Consider the following 27,894-nt stretch of genomic DNA (forward strand, 5'->3'; position numbering starts at 1 on the left):
CTCTTACACTGATGATCCTGTTTTTGTTTTTTTCAAAGGCAGCCACACTGGCTGATTGCGCTCATTTCCTCTTCCTGTGCGTTTCATGTTATGTCCTGTACTCTTCATGTGTCCTTCAGCTGCTGTCCAAACCTAAGTTCAGCGGAGTGGAGAAGATAAAGACCATTGGCAGCACCTACATGGCTGCAACTGGACTCAATGTGACGCCAGGACCAGAGTGCGCACAGGCACGCTTTTACACACACACACACCCACACACACATTGTCACACACGTGCACATGCTTCACATGACCTCAGCAGCAGTGGTTTTGCAGGATGTAGCATGTGCACGCTTTGGCGTCTCAACCCGTGCTGTGAGTGCATGTTCATGAGATATGTTTTGTACAAATAATGTAGAATTTTATTTTTAATTTGCACTCTCCAGTTATGCAAGAATGTAATATCATATAAATCATGAAATGCACTGGCTAGCTAACGTCTACAAGCTAACTTCAACAGGTCTCGTTAGTAAACAAGCCTCACGCGCGGCACGCTTGGTAACGGTAACGTTTGCCCCATCGAGCTATAAAGAATGAAGTCACCATCGTCTATTGTTAATATTAAATTTTGGCAGCTTGAGCTCATATAAAAAGAAAATTGTTCATTTATCGTCACAAAACAGGATGCATTGCATCAAGCATCAAAGGATGAATTGCTGTCCAAATACATTTTGCCACTGTGTGTGGGTTTCCCCCTTGAAATGTGTTACACATCAACATTCAAGCATCAGTGATTCATCAGTACATTCATTTGAATACATCAGTGTCGTCCCTGGAACGAGATCGCCGTGCACTCAGAAAGGTGCCAACACGCTGTTTTTAAAAAACAGATCTCGATTGAAGGGAATCTGTTTCATTGACCGTTCGTTAAAATCCCCGCTTCTTAGTTTCTGTTGCTGTGTCCGTCAAGCTTTCCATTCTGGCACAAAGCAGTGGCAGATTTACAACTCTTGAGTCTTAGAGTTGTCATCTTTGTGGTAATTTGAGTTGCACACATGGAGCAGGCTTCTCATTCCGCGCATTTAGTTCGGCTGAAATGACCACTGTCACAGGACAGATTTATTCGCTACAGCTAGCTAGCTCGTTAATGCTGTATCAGGTAAAGACATACTTGGAATAGCAACACGGGTTCGATTTTTGCCTTATTTTTCATATTTCTGAAAACTATGTTTCTCTTTTTTAAGAGTAAAGGTTTTAGGGAACATTACTGATAATACAGGTGACACGTTCGGCTGGTGTTGCTGTGGTGTAAACATGATCAAATCCAAATTAATAAATAAATACGACAGAGCCGCTGACGTTTGATAATGTAGTAGCAATTAGGGCTTTTACTAACATGCTCTTTTAATTAAGGGATGGCAAAGGGGTCTTAAATCACCCGGAAGGGGTTCATTTTGCAGCAATGACCGGCTCGCTGGACATTATCCCGCTCATGACACAGCTACTTACCAAAGAGATCAGTAATTTGACACATTTGTATTTACAGTGTTCGCAAGACATTTCTGTTAATTTGACAACGACACGTTGAGGTCCAGACATGGTACAGTTAGCACCTTTAACTTATTTTCTCCCCCCCTCTCTGCATTTCCCTCAGGAACATGACAGACAGTACATGCACATCGGCACCATGGTGGAGTTTGCCTTTGCTCTTGTGGGGAAGTTGGATGTCATCAACAAACACTCCTTCAACGACTTCAGACTCAGAATTGGTGAGAACATTTCTTATTAGCATAAATTAGCATAAATGTGTTTGTATTCCTCCTGTTGATGTTGATGCCGTTGGTAATTTGTTTTGTTAGGGATAAACCATGGGCCGGTGATAGCAGGAGTAATCGGGGCCCAGAAACCTCAGTATGACATCTGGGGAAACAGTGTGAACGTGGCCAGTAGGATGGAGACCACCGGGGTGCTGGGAAAAATACAGGTGGGATGTCTCACAAAGTACAGCTGCATGTCATCTCGGGTGGTTAAGAACTTCCTAATCTCGTCATGCTTCTTTCTCTCTCTCCATACAGGTAACAGAGGAGATGAGTGGTATCTTGTCTACACTGGGCTACATGTGTTCATGTCGCGGCATCATTAACGTGAAGGGCAAAGGAGAGCTGAAGACCTACTTTGTTCACACGGAGATGACTCGATCTCTGTCACAAGGGACCGTGATGCCTTGAAGACGCCACAATAACCGCACAAACGAGACTCGAGAACACAATCACACACACACACACACATACACACACAACGTGGCCGTAGAAGTGATTTGTCATGCTCCGCAACTAAAAAACCCATTACCAGCAAGCAGCGCTGCAGTACAACGCACAGACGATTGTCGAGAACCAGTTTTGTCCTCAGCAACACGATGTAGAGCCGAGGTGCACCGCCACGATGGTTTCCACATCTCAAGTGTGACAAGGACTTTGCTCCGGGGAGCCTCATCACTGCCTAAAGGAGTGCCTGACTGAAGAGAGGTTTGCCAAATTAAATTAGCGCAGCTCTCAAGGTCCTGTACAGTAGTAGCGGTGCGGAGCTAATTACCCACGCCAGTGTTTTTGCAGTGCTTCAAAGCCTTATACTTGAGCAAACTGAGCCGTGTTTTTATAGATATATATCATATATATAAAATATAATATATGATATATATCTCTGCCTGGTTGGCACTGTGAACCGGTTTGTTCCATTTATTACCAAATGGATGTTACAATAGCTTCTTGTCATATAGAGCAGTTGATGCCAACAAATCGGCGGTGTGGTGGGTAGTTTGCCAAAAACCTGTGAACTGTATTTAGAGCTTCAGAGCTGCGTTGGTGTCCCACTGAAGAGTCGCTGGACTCCAGATTCGAGAAGAAAATAGCGTTTTTTGTTTTTTTCTATCATCCATCTGGAACCAAACAAACAGCAATGTGTGTAAATGTCCACTGCTATCCTTTTGGTATTCATTAAACATTTGTATATTAACAGACGTGCTCTGTCTTTGTGCGTTTGTTTCACAAACATTCACAGGATGTGCTCACAATGCGAGTGCCGTTGAGTGCTTAGAGACAATACAGGTTTTCTTTTGGCAGCTGTATTTATTGTATTCATCTGACATGCTAGAGCTAGCTTAGCACAAAGATGGAAATCGGGATTTACACGGATTGAACATTAACGCAATATATATTATATATATGTACATATTATATATATGTTATCAATGAGTGTTATAGGTGCTGGTAAGCAGATTTTGTGCAACTGACAGAGCTAGGCTAACACTCCCCCCCCCCCCCATTTCCTGTCTTTGTGCTAAACTAAGCTAATGTACTGCTGGCTGCAGCTTCATATTTAGTGGACAGATAACTCTCCGCCATTAAGACAATTTCTCAAAATGTCAAACTATTCCTTTTAAATAAAACATGACCTGCAGTGATCTGTGTAATTATCACATTCACCAATAGACCCTCTGGCTTACAAACACCAAATGTCACTGTTTGTTGGCATTTTGTAATTTGTTGCATGATTACTGTCAGAGTGTATCGAATACATATGTTTTTTCTTGGTAAATATGAAGTATGAAATGGTTTGTTTGGCTGATACATGGAGTAAAGGCTGTCCATGTGAAGCCTACTGTGATGCAATGAGCTACATTCACTGCAGGACGACGCAGAAATCGCTGAGGCTGACTGCTGATTGAGGTGTGAAACCATTGTTCTTTTTTAGGCTTTTGTGACCACATGCCAATTTATGCGACAACATTTACATTTTACGAAGCAATTTTTTTCCTCCTTTTGAAAACAACACCTTGTGTATTAGCTCCAAATCCTCCGAAATAAACACTGCAGTTCTAACACCAAACAGATTCAAATACGGTATCTTTTTTAAGAATTAATGGTCTATTTCTGCCAGAGTACAAAGCCAGAAGCAAATGAGAGACGTCTGTGCTCCTATTATGTAGGAGGTTGGTCTCAGTCGGTTCAGGATTAATAGACAAAAATAATCCAACAACTTGAAAATCAAAGAGGTTAGTGATGCAGAGAAAGAACTGCATTTGCATAAAGCAAGGGTTAGAAAGAACCGAAAGCCGAGGGGAGTCCAAAAAATGCAATGTGTAGTGGTATAGTATATGCATGTGAATGATTGTGGGCTTGGGTGAAGCAATCCTTTGTAACTTCTAGTTTATGTGAGCTACGTATATGCGCAAAAGAGAAATCAAGAAGCCACAGATTATTCCTGTCACCGAGAACATTCAGTCTCTTAATACAAGCAACCATTGTACTGAAGGCAGCAATCTGAATACTGAATACTTTGATATCATGTGCAATATCGAAATGTAATAACTGGAAGACATTTTTGGATTTATAGTCTGTCTGCACCATCTGAACTTTAAATTACGCTCACACTGATGGAGCGATTTCAGCCTCAAAACAGAAAATGTAGCATAACGTTCCTGGAAAATGTTACGTCTTCGTATTTTCAGAATTATTCCTTTGACGGATTACGTTTCACTGAAAGTATCGTTTATTTCCTGCTTATTACCAGGATACAATACAGCAGTATATCATCAATACCTTCTGATTAAACAATGGTTGAAATGATGTGGACCCATCAACTGAACTACAACACTGGTTGATTCTCTTCTCAGTGAGAACAAACACTTCCATCTCATGCTGTGATACTTTCAAGTCACGGCCACTGATCCGAATCCTTCTTCCACATTCCAGTTGATCCCACTTTTCCTGAAAATGTCAGCGTTTATGCAAGCCAGGCGTGCGTACTGATACAGGCCGGGATCACGATGACGGCCGTATCCTTAAGAAGAGAGCACCGGTACAGCTCTGGACTCCTCCTGGGGTCCAGCAGGACGACAAGGCAGAGAGAGATGCAATAACTATTCAAAATAGTTAAATTAAGGGGGGGGGGGGGGGGGGGAGGAGAAAGGTTTAACTTGTACTTAGCATAAAAAATGCCAAGGCACCCTACTTTGCAAACATTAAAAAGCCTTTGTTTCTTCTATCACAAGATTGCGATTCAGCTCTTTAAACGAAACGCATTTTAATGTTCATCCTGAGGTCCGTAACGTCACAGAGTAGTGAATGAAGTGCTGGGGTGGGACTCGCTATAGTCTACTAAACGTGCAGTTAAAAAACAGTAAATGTGCTGATACAGTTAAACGGCCACTGCATCCAAACCTTCTCCTCTTACCACGTGTGAATGCATGGACGATGTCATTAAAAGTACACTTTGTTGGAAAGGCGTTTTCAAGTTCTGCCGTGATGATTCATTGACACATTTTTGCCCCAAAATATAAATGAAAAAAAGAATGCTGAAATTCACTCACTGGGCAATTTTTGACTAAGAGGGAGGGGGGTGGTATACTGATCAGCTTCAGGTGAGATATTCCATGAATTCACTGACCTTGCTACTGTTCTGATGCACTTCTATGGTATCATTTTGGATACCGGCGTTGTAAAACAAGATTTTATGAAGCCATAATCAGCACAGTTGAAGCAGACGTACTTGTGCTGAGTAGGGAACATGATTATTACTCCACGTACCCTTCATTTCCTCTTTATTGCCAAGAGGGTACAACATTGGCTGGAGTGAAAATTGCCCCAACAAATTAAAACTATTAGCTTCACCACCATATTGTTATATGAGTAAAAAACGGATGTACACATGTTGCTCAATAATACCCAGGGTGCCTCATTGTGAGCAACACTGGCAGCCTCTGACTGCAGGTCAGACTAACTATCCACAGAACAGACAGTACCTGCTGCTGGCTGTGGCAGAGTCACTGCTGGGTTTCTATTTGCATAAGAATAAGTGGAAACGGAACCAAAAAAGAAAAATAACACACCGCCATCATCCTCTGAATAGTTTAAACAACAAATTATTTTTGATTCACATTCAAGTGTGAATTCCGGAACAGAAAACCAGCCTCTCAACCCACTGTAATTACAAGCTCGGCAGCGTCTGTGTGTGTGTGTGTGTGTGTGTGTGTGTGTGTGTGTGTGTGTGTGTGTGTGTGTGTGTGTGTGTGTGTGTGTGTGTGTGTGTGTGGCGGCTTTGTTCACCACCGTCTCTTTCAGTGACCCAGAAACTCACTGTGAGACAGTTTCTCTCCACATGAATAATTCCTCTGTTGAGATGAAACGAAACGGAGCCACAGACAAATGTTATGAAACTTAGATGTCATATATACGTTTGTCATGGTGAATGTTCATGTGTGCTGGATAAACACAATTTTTTTTGGTCAATTTTGTACCAAAAAAAAATGTTTGATGAAATCTTAAGTAAGAGGAAAACAATTAAAAATCGAAAATATGGTTTACATGTTGTACTAACTTGTCATTTTAAAGTGCCTTCATCATTTCATGTGTTAATTGTATCAACTAATGTTATTTTGAAGCCCCGATTTTGGCATTTTGGCCGTCGCCATCTTAGTTTTTTACAACCGAACATTGAATGAGACATTTTTAGGCAACCAAAATATTACAATTGTCTTACATAAACTGAAACGGACTGAGAAAGAGTCAAAGTTGTTAGACAAAAACACAGACGACTGCCAAACCGGACAAAACCGTGGTAGCGACCTGTCAATCACAAGGTAGCCCCGCCCTAAAGCTTTTCTTTGTTGTCTATTTGACTCTAACTGGACTATAACTTACTGAATGAACATCTTGCTGTATTGAAGCTAGAGATTGAGACCATAAACTCATGTTTACAATGTTTACTGAGGGAATTAAAAGAAGTAGAGTCATTTTCTCATAGACTTCTGTACAATCAGATCCTTTTTTCCCATTGGCAGTTTGCCGCCTGTAACAAACTGACATTTCCATGTACAAAACACTCCAAAAGCCATATTGCCAATTTTCTGTTTTCATTAACAGGCGTCAGGAAACACCAGGAGAAGGTGTTAGCTGAGTAGAGTGCTTGCGTGCCAAGTGTGTGTAGGTGGTCAGTGCTATAAGGCAATGTTCCCCGACGTCATTACTGAACTGTAATTCATGAGTTTAAAACGTCACTTAAAATGTGACAAAATACACATACTGTAAATATACTCTCCAAACCTAAGCCTGATGTGCAAACAGACCCCAACAGCATCTACCATCTGGTGTTAATTACCCATAGCTTCTCCCTTTCTGGTCGTGCTTTCTTGACATAATTTCTAAGCCTCATGGCTGTAATATTACACCCTCTCTTACGATTGCTATTTTTGGTATATTCTCAGCTCCAGATGACTCCAATGTAATTGCTTTTCCTATATTAGCTTGACACCTAATTTTATTTAAATGGAAGGATGTAACCCATCCGTCTCATAATCAGTGAATCACAGATGTGATGCCGAACATCAAGGGGGAGAAAATGAGATGCTCTCTCGACAGCTCCATTAGGAGATTGCACAAAAACCTGGCGCCCATAACAAAGTAAGGGAATAGCCTACCTGACCTGGGACTCTGAACTCATACCTCTCAAGGTAATCTGTCCAATTTATGCTTCAACACACTATGATGCTCTTTTTTTGTGATCTGTCTGCATTGGATGTTTTTAGTTTTTTAGTTTACTTTATATTTCTTTATATATTTGCACCTTGAGATGCTCACCTATGTCAATGTCTAATAAATGGAAAAAATAAAACTGTAATACAATTATGAAAGCAATGCAATCATTTTCAGTATATGTTATCATGTGGGGAACATTAATGCATCCCCCATACTATATCACCACTGAGTCAATGGTGTGTCCACTCAAAAGAAAGGATTCACGTCTTCATCATACATGGATCTAAATATGTCATATTTGAATGATTAATCATTATAAATACGAGTATTAATTAATATAACAAGCCTATCATTTGTGCTAAGAAGCCTTTTTTTTGTTTCACGTTGATTCACAATGGACTTCAGCTGTGATCAACATTATTTTATTTTTTTTAGATGCGGCAGTAGTGACAGGGGGTCAAATAAATCAAACCCAGGACAGAGTTTGGATCACTGAAGGATCCACGATTTCTTTACAAACTAAATAAGCAGAAATATCGAGACTATTTCCCACAATTCCAAATCGGTTCGAGACAACTCAAATATCTTGCCGAGGCTCTGCGAAACACACTTGTCAGATTCGTTCAACTCAAGTTTGAGCTCATCAGCAAGCTAAGAGAGTATAAATGAGATGCTTAGGAACCAAAATAGCAACTAAAGTGTGGTCATTACCGCCTTGTTTGTGTCTAGTCGTCTTCTTAAAGTGTCTTCTATCGTCTCGGTGCAGTCTCATATCACAGCCTGCGGAACACTTGGACCTGCCAACTGAGGGACAGAGAACGAGTGTGTATCATTCACAGCGTGTCCTCAAACAGAGATAGTTCATTTTACGCCACTTTGGGGAAAGAGCAGGAGGTAGTGGTGGAACAGTTATTGCTTCCCAGACATTTTATATTTCTTAACTCAGACAAGATGTCTGGGTTCTGTGAATCTAATGCAAGTGAAGTGAAGTTGTCAATGGGTGAGGACCAATGACTCACCTCTTTTATTATGAGTAATCAAGAAGCTATGCCGTTATGAGTGAGCTTAACAATGGTAACTCTCATTCTGTCGTTGAGCTCACAGGATTACTTTGCCTCCCAACAATTCACAAATTTTCTTTCTTTAAAAATCTTGAATCTTAATGTAGCCAATCAACTGTGGAGGTTGCATGGTACAACCTATTAGGTACAACCTATTAGGTACAACCTATTAGGTACAACCTATTCACCCGTTGTCCCTTCAAAATGTATGGAATTTTGGAATGTTTTCTTATAAATTTGAAGAGCAAGTATTTTTAATTGGTAACTTAGAAAAAAAAAAGGTTGTGCCCATCTCTGACTGTATTTCAATATCTTCGTGGTATCGCTAACTCTGGCTCAATGGTTGTGTTCTGGTACCTGTGAAATAAACACCAACAAACAAACAAACAAACAAAAATTGCTGGCAAGCGCTAGCAGTGAGATTAGCACGGCTGGCAACAACAAATTCAAAATCTAAAACTTTACCGTTACTTCTTTGTGAAAGTACGACATTTCTTTCGGTTCCTTCCATCGTCTTCGGCTAAAAATCCCTCAGTGAAAGAAAAACAAAAATAAACTCTGAAAACTGAGCTTAGGATTCTGACTGTTTGACATGCTGCCTTCACGAGCTCTTTGTTTGTCTGCACTTCAGAGTTTCAAAGAGCTACGGTAAATGTGAACAACGTGAAACAAAGTTGTTATCGGCTATGTGATAATGTGGGGAATACCAACACATTTTATTTTATCAGTGACACATTTACGTATGAGGCAAAATTAAACTACTCCCGGCTGCTTTTATCCTCTGATTACATTTCTGGAGGTTTTTTCTCAGTCTGCTCATTGTTATTATTTACAATTTAGAAATTTAACTATAGTTTAGCTGAAAGCCACAAACCTAATCGGAAATGAAAACTGTGCACTTTTTTTGTAGCAGGAGAATAACAAGGAGAACAGTGGGATTATTAAATTAAATGAACTGTTGCAACTGCCAACAGTTATTGATAAAGCTACCATTGTTTTTCGCTTTGTAAGATGATTTCTACATTCCGATTTGTTTATGAAACCGAACGAACAGCCTTACAGTACAGTACAGTACAGGGATTTATATAAAATTAGACAGCCTGGCATTAGGACGTACATGTATTTAAGCAGATGCATTTACCATGACCAACGCTCTACAACTGGTCTAACAGTTATAGTTCTGTATTACATTATAATATATTACATTATATTATATTATAGAATGCTGATGTTCCAAGAAAATATATAATACTCTGTCAGCTGATACACTTTGGAATTAATGCTACAAAATAGTTGAGTCAACAGTGGACTTAACTATAGTGATAGCACATCCTAGCACAGTTGCATCGTCCTTTATGTCAATAGCACTTGTCCAGTCGAGGGCATTCAAAGGTCTCTCACTGCATCTGCTGTGTAAAGGCCTTTACACACCGGGGGCCTTTGTTTTTTTTCTGTGCGATTAATTCGCATGTCAATATATTTATTCTGACTGTTGTTTTTGTCATGAGCTGGCTACTTTCACGCCCCGGTGTGTAAAGGCCTTAACTCTGACAGCAGAATCAATTTGATTACACTGGACAGACTATGCCTCCAGCACAGTGTGGAATATGTGGTTCTGTTATGGGTGATGAGAAAAGTCCAATTGCCGGGGCGTTGGATAAACTATAAATAGGCTAACCTCCCAGGCCCTCAGCAACATGGAAAGATACAGATGGTGCACCTCAAGTTAATCTTGGCAAATTAAGTCCATTGGGGAGACAAGGAAAATAGCTACAAAACAACTTCTGTACAGCCAGAAGTTCCAATCCATGATGCTGTAGGCATCCTTACATTTTACAGTTTGACATTTTGGGAAATGATCTTATTCACTTTCTTAGAGCATTAGATGGGTGGTTCAAAACCACGTTTGTATCTGAAGCTACAGCCAGTTAACGTAGCTTAGCATAAATAATTGACAGTTTACCCGTCTGAAAGTTAGTTTTATTGGGAGTTATGTGCAGAACCTTTTCTTGACAGCGCACAGGGATTTTCTGGCCAAGAAATAGCCGCCAAAGTTTGTATACGTTAGTTGTTGAACAAATTAAGCAAACCTTCGGTCACAGCCAAGCAGTTTCCCCCTGTTGTCAACTTTTATGCTAAGCTAAGCTAACCGGCTGCTGATTTTTTAGCTTCACATTTAACAGAAAGACACAAGAGTGGTATCCTCCTCTCATCTAAGCCGATTTTGATTATATTTTGCAAAAACAAAACTGAGAATATAGAATTGCATGCATTTTGATGAAAGGAGGTGATCAGACAAAACAATAATGCATTCATTTTATTTTGTGGAACACAAAAAAAAGACTTTTAGAGGTTGTGTATGTGTGTCACCCATCACACACATTTTAATCCATCACTTCACAGAGTGTGTGTGTGTGTGTGTGTGTGTGTGTGTGTGTGTGTGTGTGTGTGTGTGTCTTGTACAGTGATAGTGCCTAGAGAGGAAGACATTGTTCACACGGTGGTCCAGCACCTCTTGGCTTTCTCTCCATTTCGGTGATTACAGCCGTGACATCGGGACACAACTTATTTCCTTATTTCTGTGTGTGTCAGTCAGACCCACCACAAAGCCTGAGTGCAAAGGTTCACAGATGTTGATAAAAGCTGCCGCAGTAGTTCAAGAGGTTCCCAACAACAATGACGTATGAGGACAGAATGGATATGTGGACAAAGAGAGAGAGACAGACAGAGTGAGGGAGATGTGGCATGATCCCCACCTGCTTTCATTCATTTTAGAGGTTGTCTCAGATCACAGGAGTAATTACTGCTGACATTTCAGAGGGCTATATTGCTATTTGGCAGGAATCACTGTGGTACTGAAAGCACCTGAAGGCAGGGTTCAGTCATTCAGTGGTCCGGAGTTAAAGGGAAGGTACCAGTGTTACTGAGCCTTGTTCTCATCTGTATATGTTTTTTCCACTGCCTCAGACGATGTTTTATTGATCTGGAATTAAATGTCTTCAGCGCTGAATATTTTACGAGCAAGACGTTCTGATCAGTGTGAAGCAGCTTCAGCTACTTGTTTATCTGAAAGGGAGAGAGCACGTTTATGAACATCAGTACAAAAACACAGGATGTAAACATGCGGTATCGCAAGAATGCTAATTTACATCCATATTCCCTGTAGCTGGTCACAAAAACAGAAACGTTACAAGGGGCAGTGAACAAATACACAAAACACATGTAATGAAGGTTACCTGTTCAAAGATCAGTGAACGATAAACATCATAACTAATCCAACTATCCCGGACAACAAATGACTCATTAAATGCTAAATAATAACCTTTCAGAAGGTGTCTATGTTCCTGGAGAAAAGAAAAGAAAAGCAGTGTTAAAGAGAACAATATTATTGTGAAAAGAAACACATTTTGAACTTAATCAAAGTCATGAAAGGCCCCAAAAAATATCCATTTTGTCAATCAGCTTCTTACAGCTTACTTGTTGTTTTCTTGTTCGAAATTTTGTTCAAAACGTATACATAATAACAATAATAACAATACATTGAGAGGAGTGGAGAACCCTGAAGGCAAACTTCCCATGTGCAGGAGAGATTCATCTCATTCTTTCACGACCAAACTGTAATATCTCTCTGAGGAGGAAAGCCAGTCCATCGCTGATATCAGTCTCCCCCTGCTGGACATGACAAGTAACACATCAGCAACCACACAAGAAACAAAACACAGGAAGTGCACATAGCCGCCGGCAAGATGGCTCAACCCTACTTAATTATTTAAATATTTATTATTTATGAACACATTAGAAAAAAAGACCAAACCAGTGATCATGTGTAGTCCCCTAACAGTTAACCATTAAACATATAGAAACACATATTCATAACAACAAAAACATTTTCCTGAGTAAGGGTGGCAGGATAAAGCCCCAACATATTTAAAGAGGTGGCTTTACATCTCGCATTCTGTGTATTATTCTTGAGATTGCACACAAAACAAGTTGCATTCTCTTCCAAATCCCACGTGCAGTCAAAAAGACTGTTCACGTACAATACAAATATCTGTTGTGTTATTATGAAACTGATGCAATGTAGCTGGTGTTGTGTACAACTCAGGCTTTTCGACTATAAATCAATGTCATAAATATTTGGCCAATATAATCTGCTAAATATATTCTGCGCAGAGAAAGGTGGAGAGTCACACACACTGTTGGTGTTTGTTCTTTTACTGATCGGAATTTATGGAGAATAGTTGTACAGTTTAAACTGATGTAGTCTCAAACAACTGGCCTGCAAATGTTATGGAAGTTATTTTGAAGTTATTTTAGAGATGTGTTAATCCAACTTCATTCACCTGGCGAATGTCCGCTCTCTGGCCCTCACTTGGAAACACTTTTCATAGACTGCAAACCTTTTTATTCACCGCGGGAGTTTTCCTCATTCATCCTGGTCGGTGTTTACATCCCACCTCAGGCCTGTGTGAGCGAGGCTCTCCAACACCTGGCTGAGCAGATCACCTACATGGAGCATAAACACCCAGACTCCCTGCTCATTGATCTTGGGGACTTCAACAGAGCAAACCTCAGCAAAGAACTGCCGAAATACAGACAGCATATTAAGTGTAGTACCAGGGACAAAAACACACTGGACCACTGCTACACTGTAGTAAAGGACGCATATCGCTCAGTACCCCGTGCCGCTTTGGGACTCTCTGATCACTGTTTGATCCATCTTCTCCCGACCTACAGGCAGAAATTTAAATCTGCAAAGCCTGTGGTGAAGACTGTGAAGAGATGGACCAACGAGGCAAAGCTGGAGTTACAGTCCTGCTTTGCCTGCACTGATTGGAGTGTTTTTGAGGCTGCTGCTACAGACCTGGATGGGCTCACTGACACTGTGACATCGTATATCAGTTTTTGTGAGGACATGTGTGTGCCGACTAAAACCTTCTGCACGTTCAACAACAATAAACCCTGGTTTACTGAAAAACTCAGGCAGCTTCGTCGGGCCAAGGAGGAGGCCTACAGAAGTGGGGACAGGATCCTGTACAACCAGACCAGAAACACATTGACGAGGGAGATCAGGTCTGTGGTCATGAAATCCTTTGAAAGACTGGTGTTGACCCATCTGAAGAACATCACAGGACCCCTGCTGGATCCCCTGCAGTTTGCCTACCGTGCAAACAGGTCGGTGGATGATGCAGTCAACATGGGACTGCATTACATGCTGCAACACCTCGACTCCCCAGGGACATATGCAAGGGTTCTGTTCGTGGACTTCAGCTCCGCGTTCAACACCATCATCCCAGCAATACTCCAATCCAAACTCTCCCAGCTCACAGTGCCAGCCTCCACCTGTCAGTGGATCACAAACTTCCTGACTGATAGGACGCAGCAGGTGAGGCTGGGAAAAATCACATCCAGCACCCGGACCATCAGCACTGGCGCCCCCCAGGGATGTGTGCTCTCCCCACTGCTCTTCTCCCTCTACACCAACGACTGCACCTCAGAGGACCCTACGGTCAAACTCCTGAAGTTCGCAGACGATACAACGGTCATCGGCCTCATCAGGGACGGTGATGAGTCTGCGTACAGACGGGAGGCTGAACGGCTGGTCCTCTGGTGTGGTCAGAACAACCTGGAGCTGAACAAGCTCGAGACTGTGGAGATGACAGTGGACTTCAGGAGGAGCCCCCCATCACTGCCCCCCCTCACCATACTCAACAACACTGTGTCTGCTGTGGAGACCTTCAAGTTTCTGGGATCCACAATCTCCCGGGACCTGAAGTGGGCTCCCAACATCGACTCCATCAGGAAAAAGGCCCAGCAGAGGTTGTACTTTCTGCGCCAGCTCAGGAAGTTCAACCTGCCTCAGGAACTGCTGATTCTTTTCTACTCAGCCATCATCCAGTCTGTCCTCTGTTCTTCCATCACTGTGTGGTTTGGATCGGCCACCAAGCAGGACAGAAACAGACTGCAACGGATTGTTAGGTCTGCGGAGAGGATCATTGGTTCCAGCCTGCCCTCAATCCTGGACTTGTACACCTCCAGAGTCAGGAAACGTGCAGGAAAGATCACTGCAGACCCTTCACACCCTGGACACAAGCTGTTCCAACTCCTACCCTCTGGTAGGCGCTAGAGGGCTCTGTACGCCAAAACCACCAGACACAGGAACAGCTTCTTTCCACTGGCCATTGCTCTCATGAACAATAAATAGGTTATACTATTACCACCACTTACAACTCATGCCATTGTCTATAGGTTGATGTTCACATGTATATATATATATATATATATATATATATATATATATATATATATATATATATATATATATATATATATATATATATATATATATATATATATATATATATATATATATATTATAGCTAAATGTTTATACCTACATCCGTTCTACTTTTTTTGCTGCCCTTTTTGATTCTTTATACATATATTTTTCTTGTTTATTGTAAATTTGTGTTTGTACATTGTGTTTGTACATTGAGAGCGGAGTGGAAACCGGAGACAAATTCCATGTATGCGTAAGCACACATGGCCAATAAAGCTGATTCTGATTCTGATTCCTATTTTTGTTGTATTGTTTTTGTGTTATACTGAGAATTGTATCTAATATTTAGTCCACCATCATTACAATGCATAGTGTATTGATGTAACATCAACCAATCAAATGGTTCATCCACAAGATGACATATTGTCCTGTAACTTATTTTGAAAACAAGCAGAATTAAATAACATTTTATCCAATTTTCAAACAGTGATTGAATTATCTCACAATTGTTTTTGTTATAATACGTCACACAGTTTGCATTTATCAATGCTTTTTAATAAAATGTAGTAATGACCGCTTTATGTCACTGATTGTGTGTTGTATGCACTTCAGAAGGCTGGATTGTAGCACCATAAACTTAAGTTTCTTGTTTTTATATTGCCACTGGAAACATGAGTTCCAGCATGAACCAGCAGATGGCATCAGTAATACAGCTCAGATGACAAAATAGAGAGAAACCAGTGCCATCACAGACACAGCTGGCCTATTCTGTTTGGATTGTATCCGGGAGGTTTTACCAGTCACTGTACTCCTCCCTTTAAGTATGAGTAACATAACATTCATCCACTTTCTTTTTTATGGAGAGTTCACATAAACAATCAACAGTAGGCTACATGAATCATGCACTTTTTTAAAACTTATATCCTTTACTGTTATAATGCTTGTTTTTTTACTATGTCTCTTGTTTGCACTGTCCACTATGCTGCTGCAACCCTGTAAATTTCCCCACTGCGGGACTAATAAAGGATTCTTTTATCTTATCTTATTGCATGTGTCGTTTTTATAACTCGCTGTTAACATCCTGTATATGCCTTCTTCTTTTTCTTTTTGAGGTTTATTGGCGGTTGGCAAACAATGAATTGGTGCATTGCCGCCACCAACTGGTATGGGGTGTAGATCAGGATGTCTAGTACTTATAGTTTAGTACAACAAATTACAATTTAGAAAGAAAATAAAAGGGAAAAATAAAAGAAAGAAAAGAAACAAGAGACAAAACAAAAAAGAAAAACAACTGGCTCATATTTTCTTAATAATATTAGTTATTCTAAGATATTATTTGCCATTTTCTTGTCCATGTGTAGTTTTCACAACTGTTTTTTCGGTTGTGATTTTTACATGACCGACGTTAGACGCGCGCGTGCGCGCACATGGTGACCGCCGTCGTTCCTTGATGACCCATCGTCGGCTCATTTCCGAATGCTTACGGAGATTCACCCCCCACTCCCCTCCCCCGTCTCCTCCCCGCTACGGCTACTCTCCCCTCGGCTCAGCTCCGAGGAGGAACCCGGTGCCCCCTCGGCTGATCTGATCGTTTCCAATTACGTTACCCCCCAAAGATGGAGGTCTGCAGATGGCACCACTAGCATCTACGAGTCCGTGTTGTGTCTTTAACGACGCTTTTGTCGGGACAGAAGTGATTTCGTGCCACCCTTTTTGTCGATTTTTTGTTGGGGGGGATATCTACTTTTGGGAGTATAACTGAGCTCCTCCAAGGGTTCGGGTTGTGTGGCAGCCATGAGCTCCGGGGAAGGAGCCGAGGAGACGACGAAGGACGCTAGCGACATAGCGACGTTCTTCAAAACCGGTAAGCCGAATAACGAGGAGGAGAGGTTGGACTGATCACCGCTGAGAGCTGCTCCCCTCTCTGGTCCTGCGACGCGAGGGGACATTGTTCCCGTCTGTGTTGACTGTTTTTGGGGGTCTATATCTCATAAATGTCACAGCTGTTGTTATAAATAATGTGTTCAAAACTTAACAATGACCAACAAAGTCTTGAAAGTCGGTGTATTGCATGTATTTCTCCAACTAACGTACATTATCAGATCCGTCCAGTCAGTTGTAGACAAGTAACGTTAGCTAAATCGCTAATAGTCCGAGTTCCATCTTCGGACACCACCTTGTCACAGCTTGGATAGCTTTCCGTGTACTTTTCTCCAAGAATACTGCATTCTATGTGTTTTTCCTTTTCCACGGCACAACCACAAACACAACTGCTTGCTGTCAGGAGTATGTGGAATATACAACCAGTAACATTAAAAACGGTTGGAGAACGACTTTTTATTATTTAAAAAAACAAACAAACAGACATGTAGGATTGTCTAGATAATTTACTCGTGTATAAATGTGGACTTTGCTGAAAAACGAGAGAAGACGAAGAAGCAGCTCAGGGGCTGTCCGATAATGGACCAAGCGTGTTAATAACTAGTTCCAACGTTAGCTAACCTGCTAGCTTAGTGAATCCTGAATCAGAGTTAAGTGAATCCTGTCTCTGCCTGGTAAGCTAACAAATGCTAGCTTACGTTAGCGTCGCTTAGCTTGCCAGTGAGTTGACAAAGCTCGCGTCTATTCCAAACAGCTTTAGTGGTGCATTAAGTACAAACACAGACAGTGTGTTTAAAGCCACTATTCCGTTAACTCGTTGTTGTTGTTTTTTTGTTTTCCGTGCTGTCAAAAAATAGCACGACTGTGGAAGCTATGTAAACAATACATGGCGTGGCACAGATAGCCTGGGTGTGTGTGCAGGAGAAGCTAGCTGTGCAACATAAGCTATCAAGGCCAGAAGGCTGCCTGCCTTTTTTTTAAATCAATAACACGGTCTGGTGGTTGATAACACCGCAGAATGACACTGATTCACACATGAAATGTTGCTTTTGGACACGATTAAATGTCGCCCACTTGCATGCACGGATTGCTAACGTTAGCTAAGTAGGCAAATTAATCAGTAAGGACTGTGACTTGGAAGTCCTAACACGGGCCTACAGTGATTTCATGGGCTGCAACAATGGCTCATAAAATGTGAATTCCAGGGGTCCTAGCAGAGATTAAAGGGGGTCCTAGAAAATATTACATTTTATTTCACCCAGCTGACTTTGCATAGTGAAACCATGTGTAAGGATGTCATATTTTCTGCCTGTTTCCAATATAAAAATGTATACCGTCTGTGCAAAGATTGACAATACATGTTGTAATTTAAGTTTCCTGGGACACAGTTGAATGTAATGGGGATCCGTGCGTGATCGTTCATGGGTTTATGGGCTGCACTTTAATATGCCAGATAACCCTCCAGCTATGTTCAGTGACTGCAAGTTGTAAATTAGATCAAGTACCTGTCATTTCTGCCAGTGTCATCATCTATAACTCCACTCTCTTTTTTTGTAACACTAGCTTACTGGTTACATGTATTTATTCATGAATCAATAGCTGTGTCGTATATGTGTAGTGGTAGTTAACCTCTACCAGTGAAAGTGATACTCAAATAGGAAACTGTTGCTTACAAGAGAAAATTAAAAACTTGAAGTTCAGTTGGAGGGGTGTAAACAAGGATTAGAAAGCAGAGTATTGACATCCAGCCCTCTGGCTCCTGTGGTTTTGTGTTTAGCGAGATAATAAGCCACACAGGGAAGTTCAGTATCCATATTGAGCTGATCTGATGGCTTCCTTTTTTAGGGAGAGAGAGAGACGAGAGGCATTCTGTAACTCACTTGCGACCACACTCTTTGTATGTTTTGTTGATGGTGCACAGCTGCAGCCATTCTGCCTCACTGTTAATCAAATCTGTTGCTAATTTGTTGCACAATTAATTCAAATGTTTCGATATGCCGCCTTTTCTTATTAGCACAAGGCCATCTGCAGCAGTCTTAGATTGCAGTTTAGAAAAAGCTCTTTGTTTACCAATTTACCAATGCCAATCTGTACGTGCCGCATCCTCTTGCCCAGTGATGGGCAGACATGGAGGTCCTGCTATTCATTCAAACACCTTTACCTCATCTCTGATGTTAACTGAGATCTTAACTTAAACATGACAGTTACCTAACCGAGTGTATCTTTTTGGGATCCACATTTTTTGTGTACTTAAAGCTAAACATGGCTCACTGGCACACAACTACAAATATTAACCATAAGCTGCTTTCTTAGTCTACTTATCTGTTATGAAGATCCTTTAGGAGCATAATGTGTTGTTTTTGTTTCTCACAAACACCTCGCCTTGTTGAACAAACCTCTGAAGCTGCACCCAACACAGATTATGACGTCTGTGTTGCTTACTTAGCTCAAATATGACTTTTCTTTGAGGTGGAACTGCTGATTTGTCCTTTTTGCAGGATATTGCTTCAGTGTTTTTACAATCCCCTGAGAGAGCCTGGCACCACCAGTAGTGGGATTATGTCACTGAGTGCAACAGGACAGCGAATGACGAGACCACCTACTATATGAGATAATGATAACTATTTACTGGAAACACGAGATCTGATTTTTCAGTCATGCCCATGTTCTTTTTTCCAAACAGTGTGTAGCTACGTTACTGCCTTTGGTAGCACGATGTCTGGTTTTGTATTTTACACAATCTAAGGAAGCTGGCACTGAATAAATGTGCATGGTTATTAGCTCAAAAACAGTTGAAAGTGGAGCGTTCTTGCTCTCGTCTCGGTAGTGAACCCAGTATAGGTCTGAGTATAGATGGTCTACCAATGGCTCTGTACAACAAGCTGGGTGGAAGGCCTGAGTGTCCCGTTAGAGCTCCCCACCTCTTTGTTTTTGCTCAGGAACGTCCTCCTTATAGATCTGGGAGTCTTATTTTGACATGCACAGGTTTGAGTGTCTCGCCACAGGCAATGCCTTTCCCCCCCTTCCCTCCATCGCCAGCTCCATTCTCATCTCTTTTTCCATCCTTATGCATTTGGTGTCTTTGTCTTTCCTGTGTCTTCCCTCTTTGCTTTCTTCCCTACTCTCTGTCTGACTGCCTGCTGTTTGCGTGTTCATTTGCCAATGTCTGTTTCATGTTTTCCTCCCTCTTTCATTCTTGTTGCGTCGTGTTGGGCCTCACTGTCCTAATGCAAAATGACATCTAATAAAAAAAGAGAGCTTCCCCCCCGTCTCTCTCTCTCTCCCCCCCCCCCCCCCTTCCAGACTGGAATTAATACCGAGGCCTCAGAGCTGTGAGACGGGGAGTTTTGTTGTGGCATGTTGTCAATCATCAGGTTGTTCCACACTAAACATATCTTTGACTACGCTGGTGACTAAGAGGCTGATTTAGTGTTGGTTTCATACAGTTATAACTTGTTGGTACTGTAGGGTATTATTCACGATGGGGGAGAAAATAAACCCACTGCCAGGCCTTCATGAATGAACGTTTAGAGGCTGCAACAGGCCGCTCACAAGGCCAGTCTGTCTGTATGTTTGAATGAGCATCGGTGTGTGTTTGTGCGAGAACGAGTAGTGAAACAGACGAGCAGGACGAGAGAGAAATCTGATCCAGAGCTTACATTTATGACTCAGGCCCATTGACCCAGGATGAGAGACACACACACACACACACACTGAGACTAATGGATATTGATCCAGGAGATGGAGACTGATTGAGCGCCCTCATTTCAGGTTTCCTCCAGGCTTAAAGCTGCCAAGTCAGACACAGAGCAGAGGCTAAAGCCTAATGCTGCACAAAGCACATTTCTTTCATCATCCCATGTTCACGGGATGGAAGTAAAGACAGAATTTGTGCATCATACGTCGATGCATACGAACGATAAACGGGTCGGTGTTGTCACTTTGTTTCGCTCCTTTCTTGCTCACAGATTTAGTTTCTACTTATTTACTTGACAGGTTATTCAGAACTTGTTATCGTAGAGAAACAGCCGGTTCCATATCCAGACGTTTTAGCCCCTGAGTATGAGCCACACCCCCAAAACACTGGATCCTACTCGATAGCAACTTCATAGCACCCGATAGCGTCACCAGGTCTTATTTGTATCTGACTGATCTCTTCAGATTCACAGAAAATAACAGTTTCTGTTCCACCGGCAGTTAAATCATAATTTTTAGGCAACAAACAAGCAGAAATCAGCTGCAAAAAAAGATTCCAGCACAGAAATCAGTGCATCTGAAAGACTAAATTTCAGAAGCTCAGGCGGAGTAATCAGAGGTAACTCTTCTCGATACTCGGGATGTGGTTTCGCCGTACGAGTAGCTGCGTGATTGGCAGCCGCTGTTCTGTCTGAATTGCTTTCACATGCGCTCACACTCACACGGGCACTTTCTCTGGGAAAGATGATGGTTGTGAGATTTTAGCCTTTTTGTTTTAGCCAGGCTACTTCAATCAAGAGCAAATGGATGGCCGGGTAAAAAGCTTTTCAAAAAGGGGCCGCAGATTAAGCTAAAACATGAGGATAATAAAAACACTCTGCTCCAACTGTTCCCTTTGTTGTGGCATTACAAATGTGATGTTTTAGTTAGAAAGGCATTCATCCCTCAAAACAAAGCACAAACACATGGTAACAAGATGAGCGGTGGCCCAAACCAGCGTGTCCTTAACGGCTTCTCTCTGTCACACTCATATGTTTGCAGAGAAAATGGCAGAAATATGCTGAAAACATTAGCTGGTTGGTGGAGAGTAAATAATGCAAATAGCTCTCGTTTTCCCTGAGTAGTTGTGTAAACACATAATCTTTCTCATCCGTAGTAACAGGTGCAGGTACATTACAGTCAGTGTGAGTGGGAGGGTTGGGATTTTTTGTCTTCTTCTTTTCTTGTGTGAATTATCATCTGTTGAAGGCCGTGGCAGTACGATCAGAGTTTGTGTTAATGATCAGCGTTCGAACACTGAGTTAACCAGTGTCTCTCGGTTCAATGAGGAGGATGACATGGCCGATCAGGATTAGTGCACGAAGCCTGTTGTGACGCGCTTGATCCAAAATGACAGAAACTGGCCATTCGAAGAGCGAACCTGTCCTGCTTTCAGACTACTAGACCAATGCAGCCACAGCACCGACATGCTAACAGCTAATCTCACACTGAGGAAAGTGAAATAAAGCAACTGTTTGAGCAGCACATATTTGAATAACTGCCTGTTTTACACACCTAACAGATGAGTAGCATCACAAGCATGGGTTTGTCTTTCTGACCACTACCTGAAGTCATATTCACGCTCCTCCTGGCTGTGTTTTTAGTGTCTCTGACCCCTGAGCTAGCGCTTTAGCTGCTAAATACTCTATTGTGTTTGTCTGTTGGTGTTTAGCAGGAAGTGTACAGCGGGTCTATAGAGGGTTCTTCACTTAAAACAGCTGCCTGCTGAAGTAAAAACAGAATAACAATGCTGTGAGTGTTGAGAGAGAGAGAACACAGTGCTTAGTGTCAGGCTTAAAGATGCTAAATCTCCATGGAGCTGTGGAGAACTACAGTCAGGTGATGGTTCTCTGTGGATTTAACATCACCTGTGATCCTGCTCACATACAGGCACTCGCAATCCATTGTCATGGTAAGAATATTGTTTACAGCACATTTAAATATTCAGCCATGTGGTGCTCAGAAAGGTCAACCCGTGTTCAGTTGACTTTCCGCGGAACATATTTGGTTAGACAGTTTCTGTGGTGAACCTGGTGCCGAGCTGGCACAATCCACCGTTTCTGCTCAAAGCCTTTGTTGCTGCTCTGTGTATTGTTTCACAGGCTTGTGAGGACCGGTCATCTGGGTCACGTTTACTTTGGCATTGCAGGATGTATTCCTGTGTGCAAAGTTTGGGCTTGCCTGCATAGTTTTATGATATTTTTTAATGTGTTATTGATGTGGTGAGGTGAGCCAAGAGGTAGATTTCTCACAGTGGCAGTCGGGCAGGAACGGTGTCTCGAGACATACTGGGTTTATGGTTGGAACCAGTCGGGTAGAGATTAAACGAGGAAGTCTTTATGAGGTCTTAAAATGTGATGAACCCACCCTGGACGCAGACCAGGAAGCAGTCTGTTGCAAAAAAGAAGGGAGAATCGACCAGGAATATCTACAGATATACAGATAATTTAACGTTTTTGACCTCACAGGTCCACGGAAGAAATGGTCGGAAAAAACCCACCCCCCACAGATCTCTGGGTAGACTAAACATTGCAATTATTCAATCACAACACGGTGAGCGAATCCATCAGAAGCCATGAAGTAAAGGCAGCGCTGGAGTTTGTTTGTAGCCCAAAGCATGTCTGATGTCAGCGTGAACTCTACGGCGTACCACAGTAACACAACCCGAAACCAGAACAAAAAGCACCGGCTCGTATTTCAGAGGGAAGGACATTCGCTTCACTGACAGAGAGACAGAGAGAAAATCGGACTGTCTGTGATGTGTGATGTTGTCGGCTCCAATGACATCAGGGCAGGTTAGAAGTGAGTTCATTGGATTACACATGCTGACCTAATCTAATCTGGTGTTTATTCTCTGGGATTACTGTGTGTGTGTGTTTTCATATATATTCATGAGGTAGAGAGAGAGGAATGTGAAGCATACGGTTACATAAAACAGACGCACACAACATTTACGAGTACCAAAACGTTTTGTTGATACCTTGCTTTACGGAATATAAACGTGTTTTTTTTTTTTCTACAAAACGTTTGATCGAACCGCCGATGTTCCGTGGTCGCCGCGCTCTGTCCCCTCAGCCAGTAGTGGTTACTTCTCTGGTAGGATGAAGCCTGCCTAGCGTAAAGACTGGCAACGCGGGGACGTGGCTAACTTGACTCCTCTTGACCCTAATAAAGTAAAAAAAATACGCACAGAAATCAAACGCAAAAAGTTGTGTTTTTATTATTTGTGGACTATTTGATCGCCGTAAAACCAAATCCTTTTCTAAAAGTTATTTTTATACGGATGAGGTGGTGATTTTGGGACCTTTTGGACACAGCTAGCTGTTTCCCACTTCCCGTCTTTATGCTAGCCATCTCTTGACTGTAGCTTAATTCTTAAAGGACAAAGATAACAAACTTCAAACCTAAATGGCAGCCTTTACCCAACAATGAGGCCATGGCCAAGGCTAAAGCAGTGGTGTAATTCAGAAAATAAATATACTTAGCAAAGACTGCTTTCTGTGTTCTAGGAGCATGTTATATCCTGTTATGTCCACCAAACAAGCCTGGGCTAGGACCTATGCTATGTCTTTACTAATACCCTTTTCCTGACAAAATGAGTGCATGTAAAGAGGTTTCTAGTAAGAGGTAGAGTTTAGTCATCCGTGAAAGTGTTACGGTGGTAACTCTCAAATGAGTTTGTGGACAGTTGGAACAGTGGCAATCAATTGTGTTTTATACAAAAATGAATTGTTCAAATCACTCCTGATTTTATTTATTGTATAGTCACTTCAACACGCAATAGCATTGCATTCCACCCCGGTGTAAAGCTTCCTTCACTGCCGATCGAAGCTGCAGCCGATCAGAACCTGTAACCACTGCAGAGACTTTTGTCCCGGGAATGAATAATGAACGTAACCTTTCTCACCGAAGAGAAAAGCCAGATGTTAGTAGATGTTTTATTTCCAGTGGGCTCAACAAGCCAATGTAAACCAGGTCGGCAAAGGCCGGTGCTATCAGTGAGGCTTTACCGCTCACGCAGCCAGACACGCAGGGTTCCGCCCTGATAAGACCAAAGGTCAGCTGATGGGAGCTAATGGAGACCGTCTGTGGTCCGTTGGGTTGAAGGGTTGATCGTATGCTGCGTTTAGAGATGCATTAAAAAGTTTTACCTCAATCGCAATACTTATGAATCAGAGCAAGGTAATGCCAAACTCAGAGTCGGTAATGAGAGGGGGAAGTGTTGAGTGCTGTAGTACTATTTTGTGATGTTGCGTAAGAGTTATTGAAAAGTATAATATAACAATGTCAACTATAGTCTGTTCAGTTAACCAGGAAAATGAAGAATTAGGGTGTTTGTCAGATGTTCACTGAAACACACATACACACACTCGCAAACCTCTCGCCTCTCTGTGTATTTATAAAAAGCAGCTCGTCCCACTTTTCCCTCTCATCTGCCGCGCTCTCATTCGGTAATTTCTCCGCCGTGATAACTAATTGGTGCAAGCTCGGGGAAAAAATTAGCAGACGTCTCCTTGAAACAAGCTGGAACGAGAGAGGGAAAAGAGTCGAGGGGGAAGTGAAGAGGAAAATGGAGAGAAGGAGGAGAAGACAGGAGGTAGGTTGCGGGGGGGGGGGGGGTAGGAGGGGAAGCGGGGTGCGCAGGTTGCAAGTGGCTGTGAAATCACGTATACGCAGATAACCATTTTCTTTATGCATTCTTGTTAGCGGAGCATAAAACAATAAGCCCTGGAGTGAGTGAATGATTTTATTGTCCTGTTAGAGGGAAATAAAGAAGTCTATTCAGTGCAGGTGGAAGAGAGAGAGAGGTTGTAAAGATAATGAAGAGAGAAGTGTAGATGTGTGCCAACCTGTGTTCCTACTGCTAATGGAAAGAGGTCAGTAAAATAATTGAATCAGCTTGCAATTGATTTGGATCAGTGTGAAAGATTTATAAGACTGGTCTGTGCTCCGATTGAGAGAGTAGAAAGCGAGCGCGACTGAGCGAGAGAGAGAGAGAAAGAACCAAACTAACTAGGACAAGTCCTGAAAGACCATTGTACTCTTTTTCTTTGTGTCTCCGGTGCATTTAAAACTGCTGTCTCACTGTTGCCCTCCCCATCTCGCTCACTTTCTCTTTCGCTCTCTTCTTCCGCCGGCTGCTCTCCCCCCCCCCCCCCCCCCCCCCCCCCCCCCGTTTTCTCTCCCGATAAGGGCCGGTAACCGAGAGACATTGATCCACTGTAAACATCACAGTTGGTGGCCTTTTGTGTCCTTTTTAAAAGCAAAGGCTGTGCACCGTTGAGGTCCCTGAAGAGAGCTTTTAAAACAGTTTCCCTAAGTCCTGATCTGGAGGGCAGAGCCGGGCTTTTTCATCATTGCTACAGAATCCAATAGGGGCTCTTATGTACCTGGGTTGAATGGGTAGGGAAGTATTTAATGTTTCAACTTTGCCAGGAATGAAGAAGAGCTAGCGAGCTCGTTCACTGTAATGAATCTCTTCAGGGTTACACGAACGAGCTCTGTGACCGTTGAACCAAACAGGAAGCTGGTTTTAAGGTTGAAATTAATACTATCTGACTGAATGTAACTAGAGGGCACATTTTGTAATCACATCTGGCTGATACCGGATCTGTTACATTAAGATGAGTATCAGCAAATCAGGATCCAGCATATCGGGTTGGTGCAAATATGTGAACAATACCATCACTGCCGCTTGTCGACACAAACGTTTGGTTGAAAAGCAAGTATGTCACGATAGATGTGGTTAAAAGGGAACTCCACGTGTTTGTACACATTTTACCTTTTAGAAAAACAGTTATTTTAGAGTCCGACAATGTTATAAGAGTACAATGCCACATTGGCGGAGTTCTCTTTTAATGTTCGAGACGGTTAAGAGTTCATTTCAGATTCTCATTCTACCTCCACCTCTTTGATAAAGAACGCAAACCTGGCAGATCACTGCTGACCATCGTGGCTGAACGAGCAAAGAAAGGAGCACCAGCTGCAGAAAGTCAGGCTTCACCGACGTCCCCGTACCGATCACCTTGTTCGACGAAGAGGTTATCTCAGAGATAACGAATACACGGAACCCTTTTATTATCCCCTGAAGTTTAGTGTGTCCTTACGGCGACCAGACGTCCCGGTTTGTACACTGACGGTTAGTTTGTCATGCGGAAGTGAAAGTCAGACTTTTAGCTCCAGGAGGTCACTTCTTCTTTCGTAATGTAACGTGGAACGAAAAAGCTGCGTTCTGCGCACACTGCATGAGTACCGGTACTATTTCCGGTGATGCACGGTGGAGACGTCCATATAAAAGATCACATTAAGACGGACAGATAGCATTATACAATAGCATCCCTAGGATGAACAGGGATGGGTATCGTGCCAGTACTCTTATCGGTTCTTTTTGATTATTTTGTGAGAATCAACATTGCTTTTATGTAAACAAATAGCCGTTCTTAAGCAGCAATACATAAAGACTCACTAGACCTCACGCAGAACCGTTAACTCCGGACCTTATCAATACTCCTGTTTTTTACTCATTTAGAACCGGGTTTCTCGGGGCATCCCTAATAATAACAATAGATCTGTAAGCGCATACGTGTTTTAAAAAATATTGTCACCTACCAGCTCACTATTTTGATCATCAGGTCCATAAGTTGATATCATATATATATATATATAGTTTATATATACTCCACAAGTTCCCCTCTCTCCATCGGTATCTCGCCACCTGCAGCTCGGTGCGCTGCAACAAGAATCCTCTCAGATGAGTCGTCTCTTCGGTACTATATTGTTAAATGTGTTGTCTGTGGCCCATTGACATTTAAATGTTAGCTAAACCCCGACAACACTCTCTGCCACTCCACTCTCCAAGACGCATTTGACAGCAGGGTATTGCTCATTGTTGTTGTGCCTCGCCGCCCCATTGAAGTTGGTGTGAGCCACACAATGGGTATGTTTAAATGAAAGGGGGGTCTTTCCTATTTGCGCGTGAGTCAAACGATGAGTGTGCCTGCCGAGAAGGGAAAAGGCAGGAGGCCCACAGAAAGGGTGGTCTCGTGTTAACGTGGGCTCAGAGACAGAAGCAGTGTGTGTCGGGACAAGACGGAGCTGTCTGCGGATACAGTACAGCCAGTGTTCAACAGAGCCGGGGTCTACGTGAGTTTACTGTATCTGAGAGACGGGAGTTTGGATGTTTTACAGGATCGGGACCGTTGCATTTGTTTGCTTTGTCATTTCCTCAACGGCCGTTAGATGTGTGTCCGATCTCTTTAGCTTCGTCCAAATAGCTTGGCTGACGTTTCAGCGGTTGGCTTAACTGTGTGTGTGTGTGTGTGTGTGTGTGTGTGTGTGTGTGTGTGTGTGTGTGTGTGTGTGTGTGTGTGTGTGTGTGTGTGTGTGTGTGTGTGTGTGTGTGTGTGTGTGTGTGTGTGTGTGTGTG

The 27,894-nt window shown here is 42.3% G+C and overlaps 2 protein-coding genes across 5 annotated transcripts in view; both read left to right on the forward strand.

Annotated features, from left to right (window-relative positions):
* LOC306791773 (adenylate cyclase type 2-like) overlaps positions 1–2,864 on the forward strand; it is a gene marked incomplete at its 5' end in the record, with an annotated part of 41,837 nt that extends 38,973 nt beyond the window's left edge. For all 3 annotated transcript variants that reach the window (XM_079288645.1, XM_079288644.1, XM_079288646.1), the window contains 4 exons: positions 120–227; positions 1,634–1,748; positions 1,839–1,963; positions 2,055–2,864. In XM_079288645.1, coding sequence (XP_079144771.1) covers positions 120–227; positions 1,634–1,748; positions 1,839–1,963; positions 2,055–2,207 — 501 coding nt within the window. In that variant the 3' untranslated portion in view covers positions 2,208–2,864. The remainder of the gene's footprint in view (positions 1–119; positions 228–1,633; positions 1,749–1,838; positions 1,964–2,054) is intronic.
* A 13,592-nt stretch (positions 2,865–16,456) lies between these two features.
* Positions 16,457–27,894, forward strand: part of LOC306791467 (triple functional domain protein) — a 67,907-nt gene continuing 56,469 nt past the window's right edge. For both annotated transcript variants that reach the window (XM_079288193.1, XM_079288194.1), the window contains exon 1: positions 16,457–16,716. In XM_079288193.1, coding sequence (XP_079144319.1) covers positions 16,647–16,716 — 70 coding nt within the window. In that variant the 5' untranslated portion in view covers positions 16,457–16,646. The remainder of the gene's footprint in view (positions 16,717–27,894) is intronic.

Source organism: Melanostigma gelatinosum (assembly GCF_949748355.1).
Source record: "Melanostigma gelatinosum genome assembly, chromosome: 17".
In the NCBI taxonomy this organism is placed as follows: domain Eukaryota; kingdom Metazoa; phylum Chordata; class Actinopteri; order Perciformes; family Zoarcidae; genus Melanostigma; species Melanostigma gelatinosum.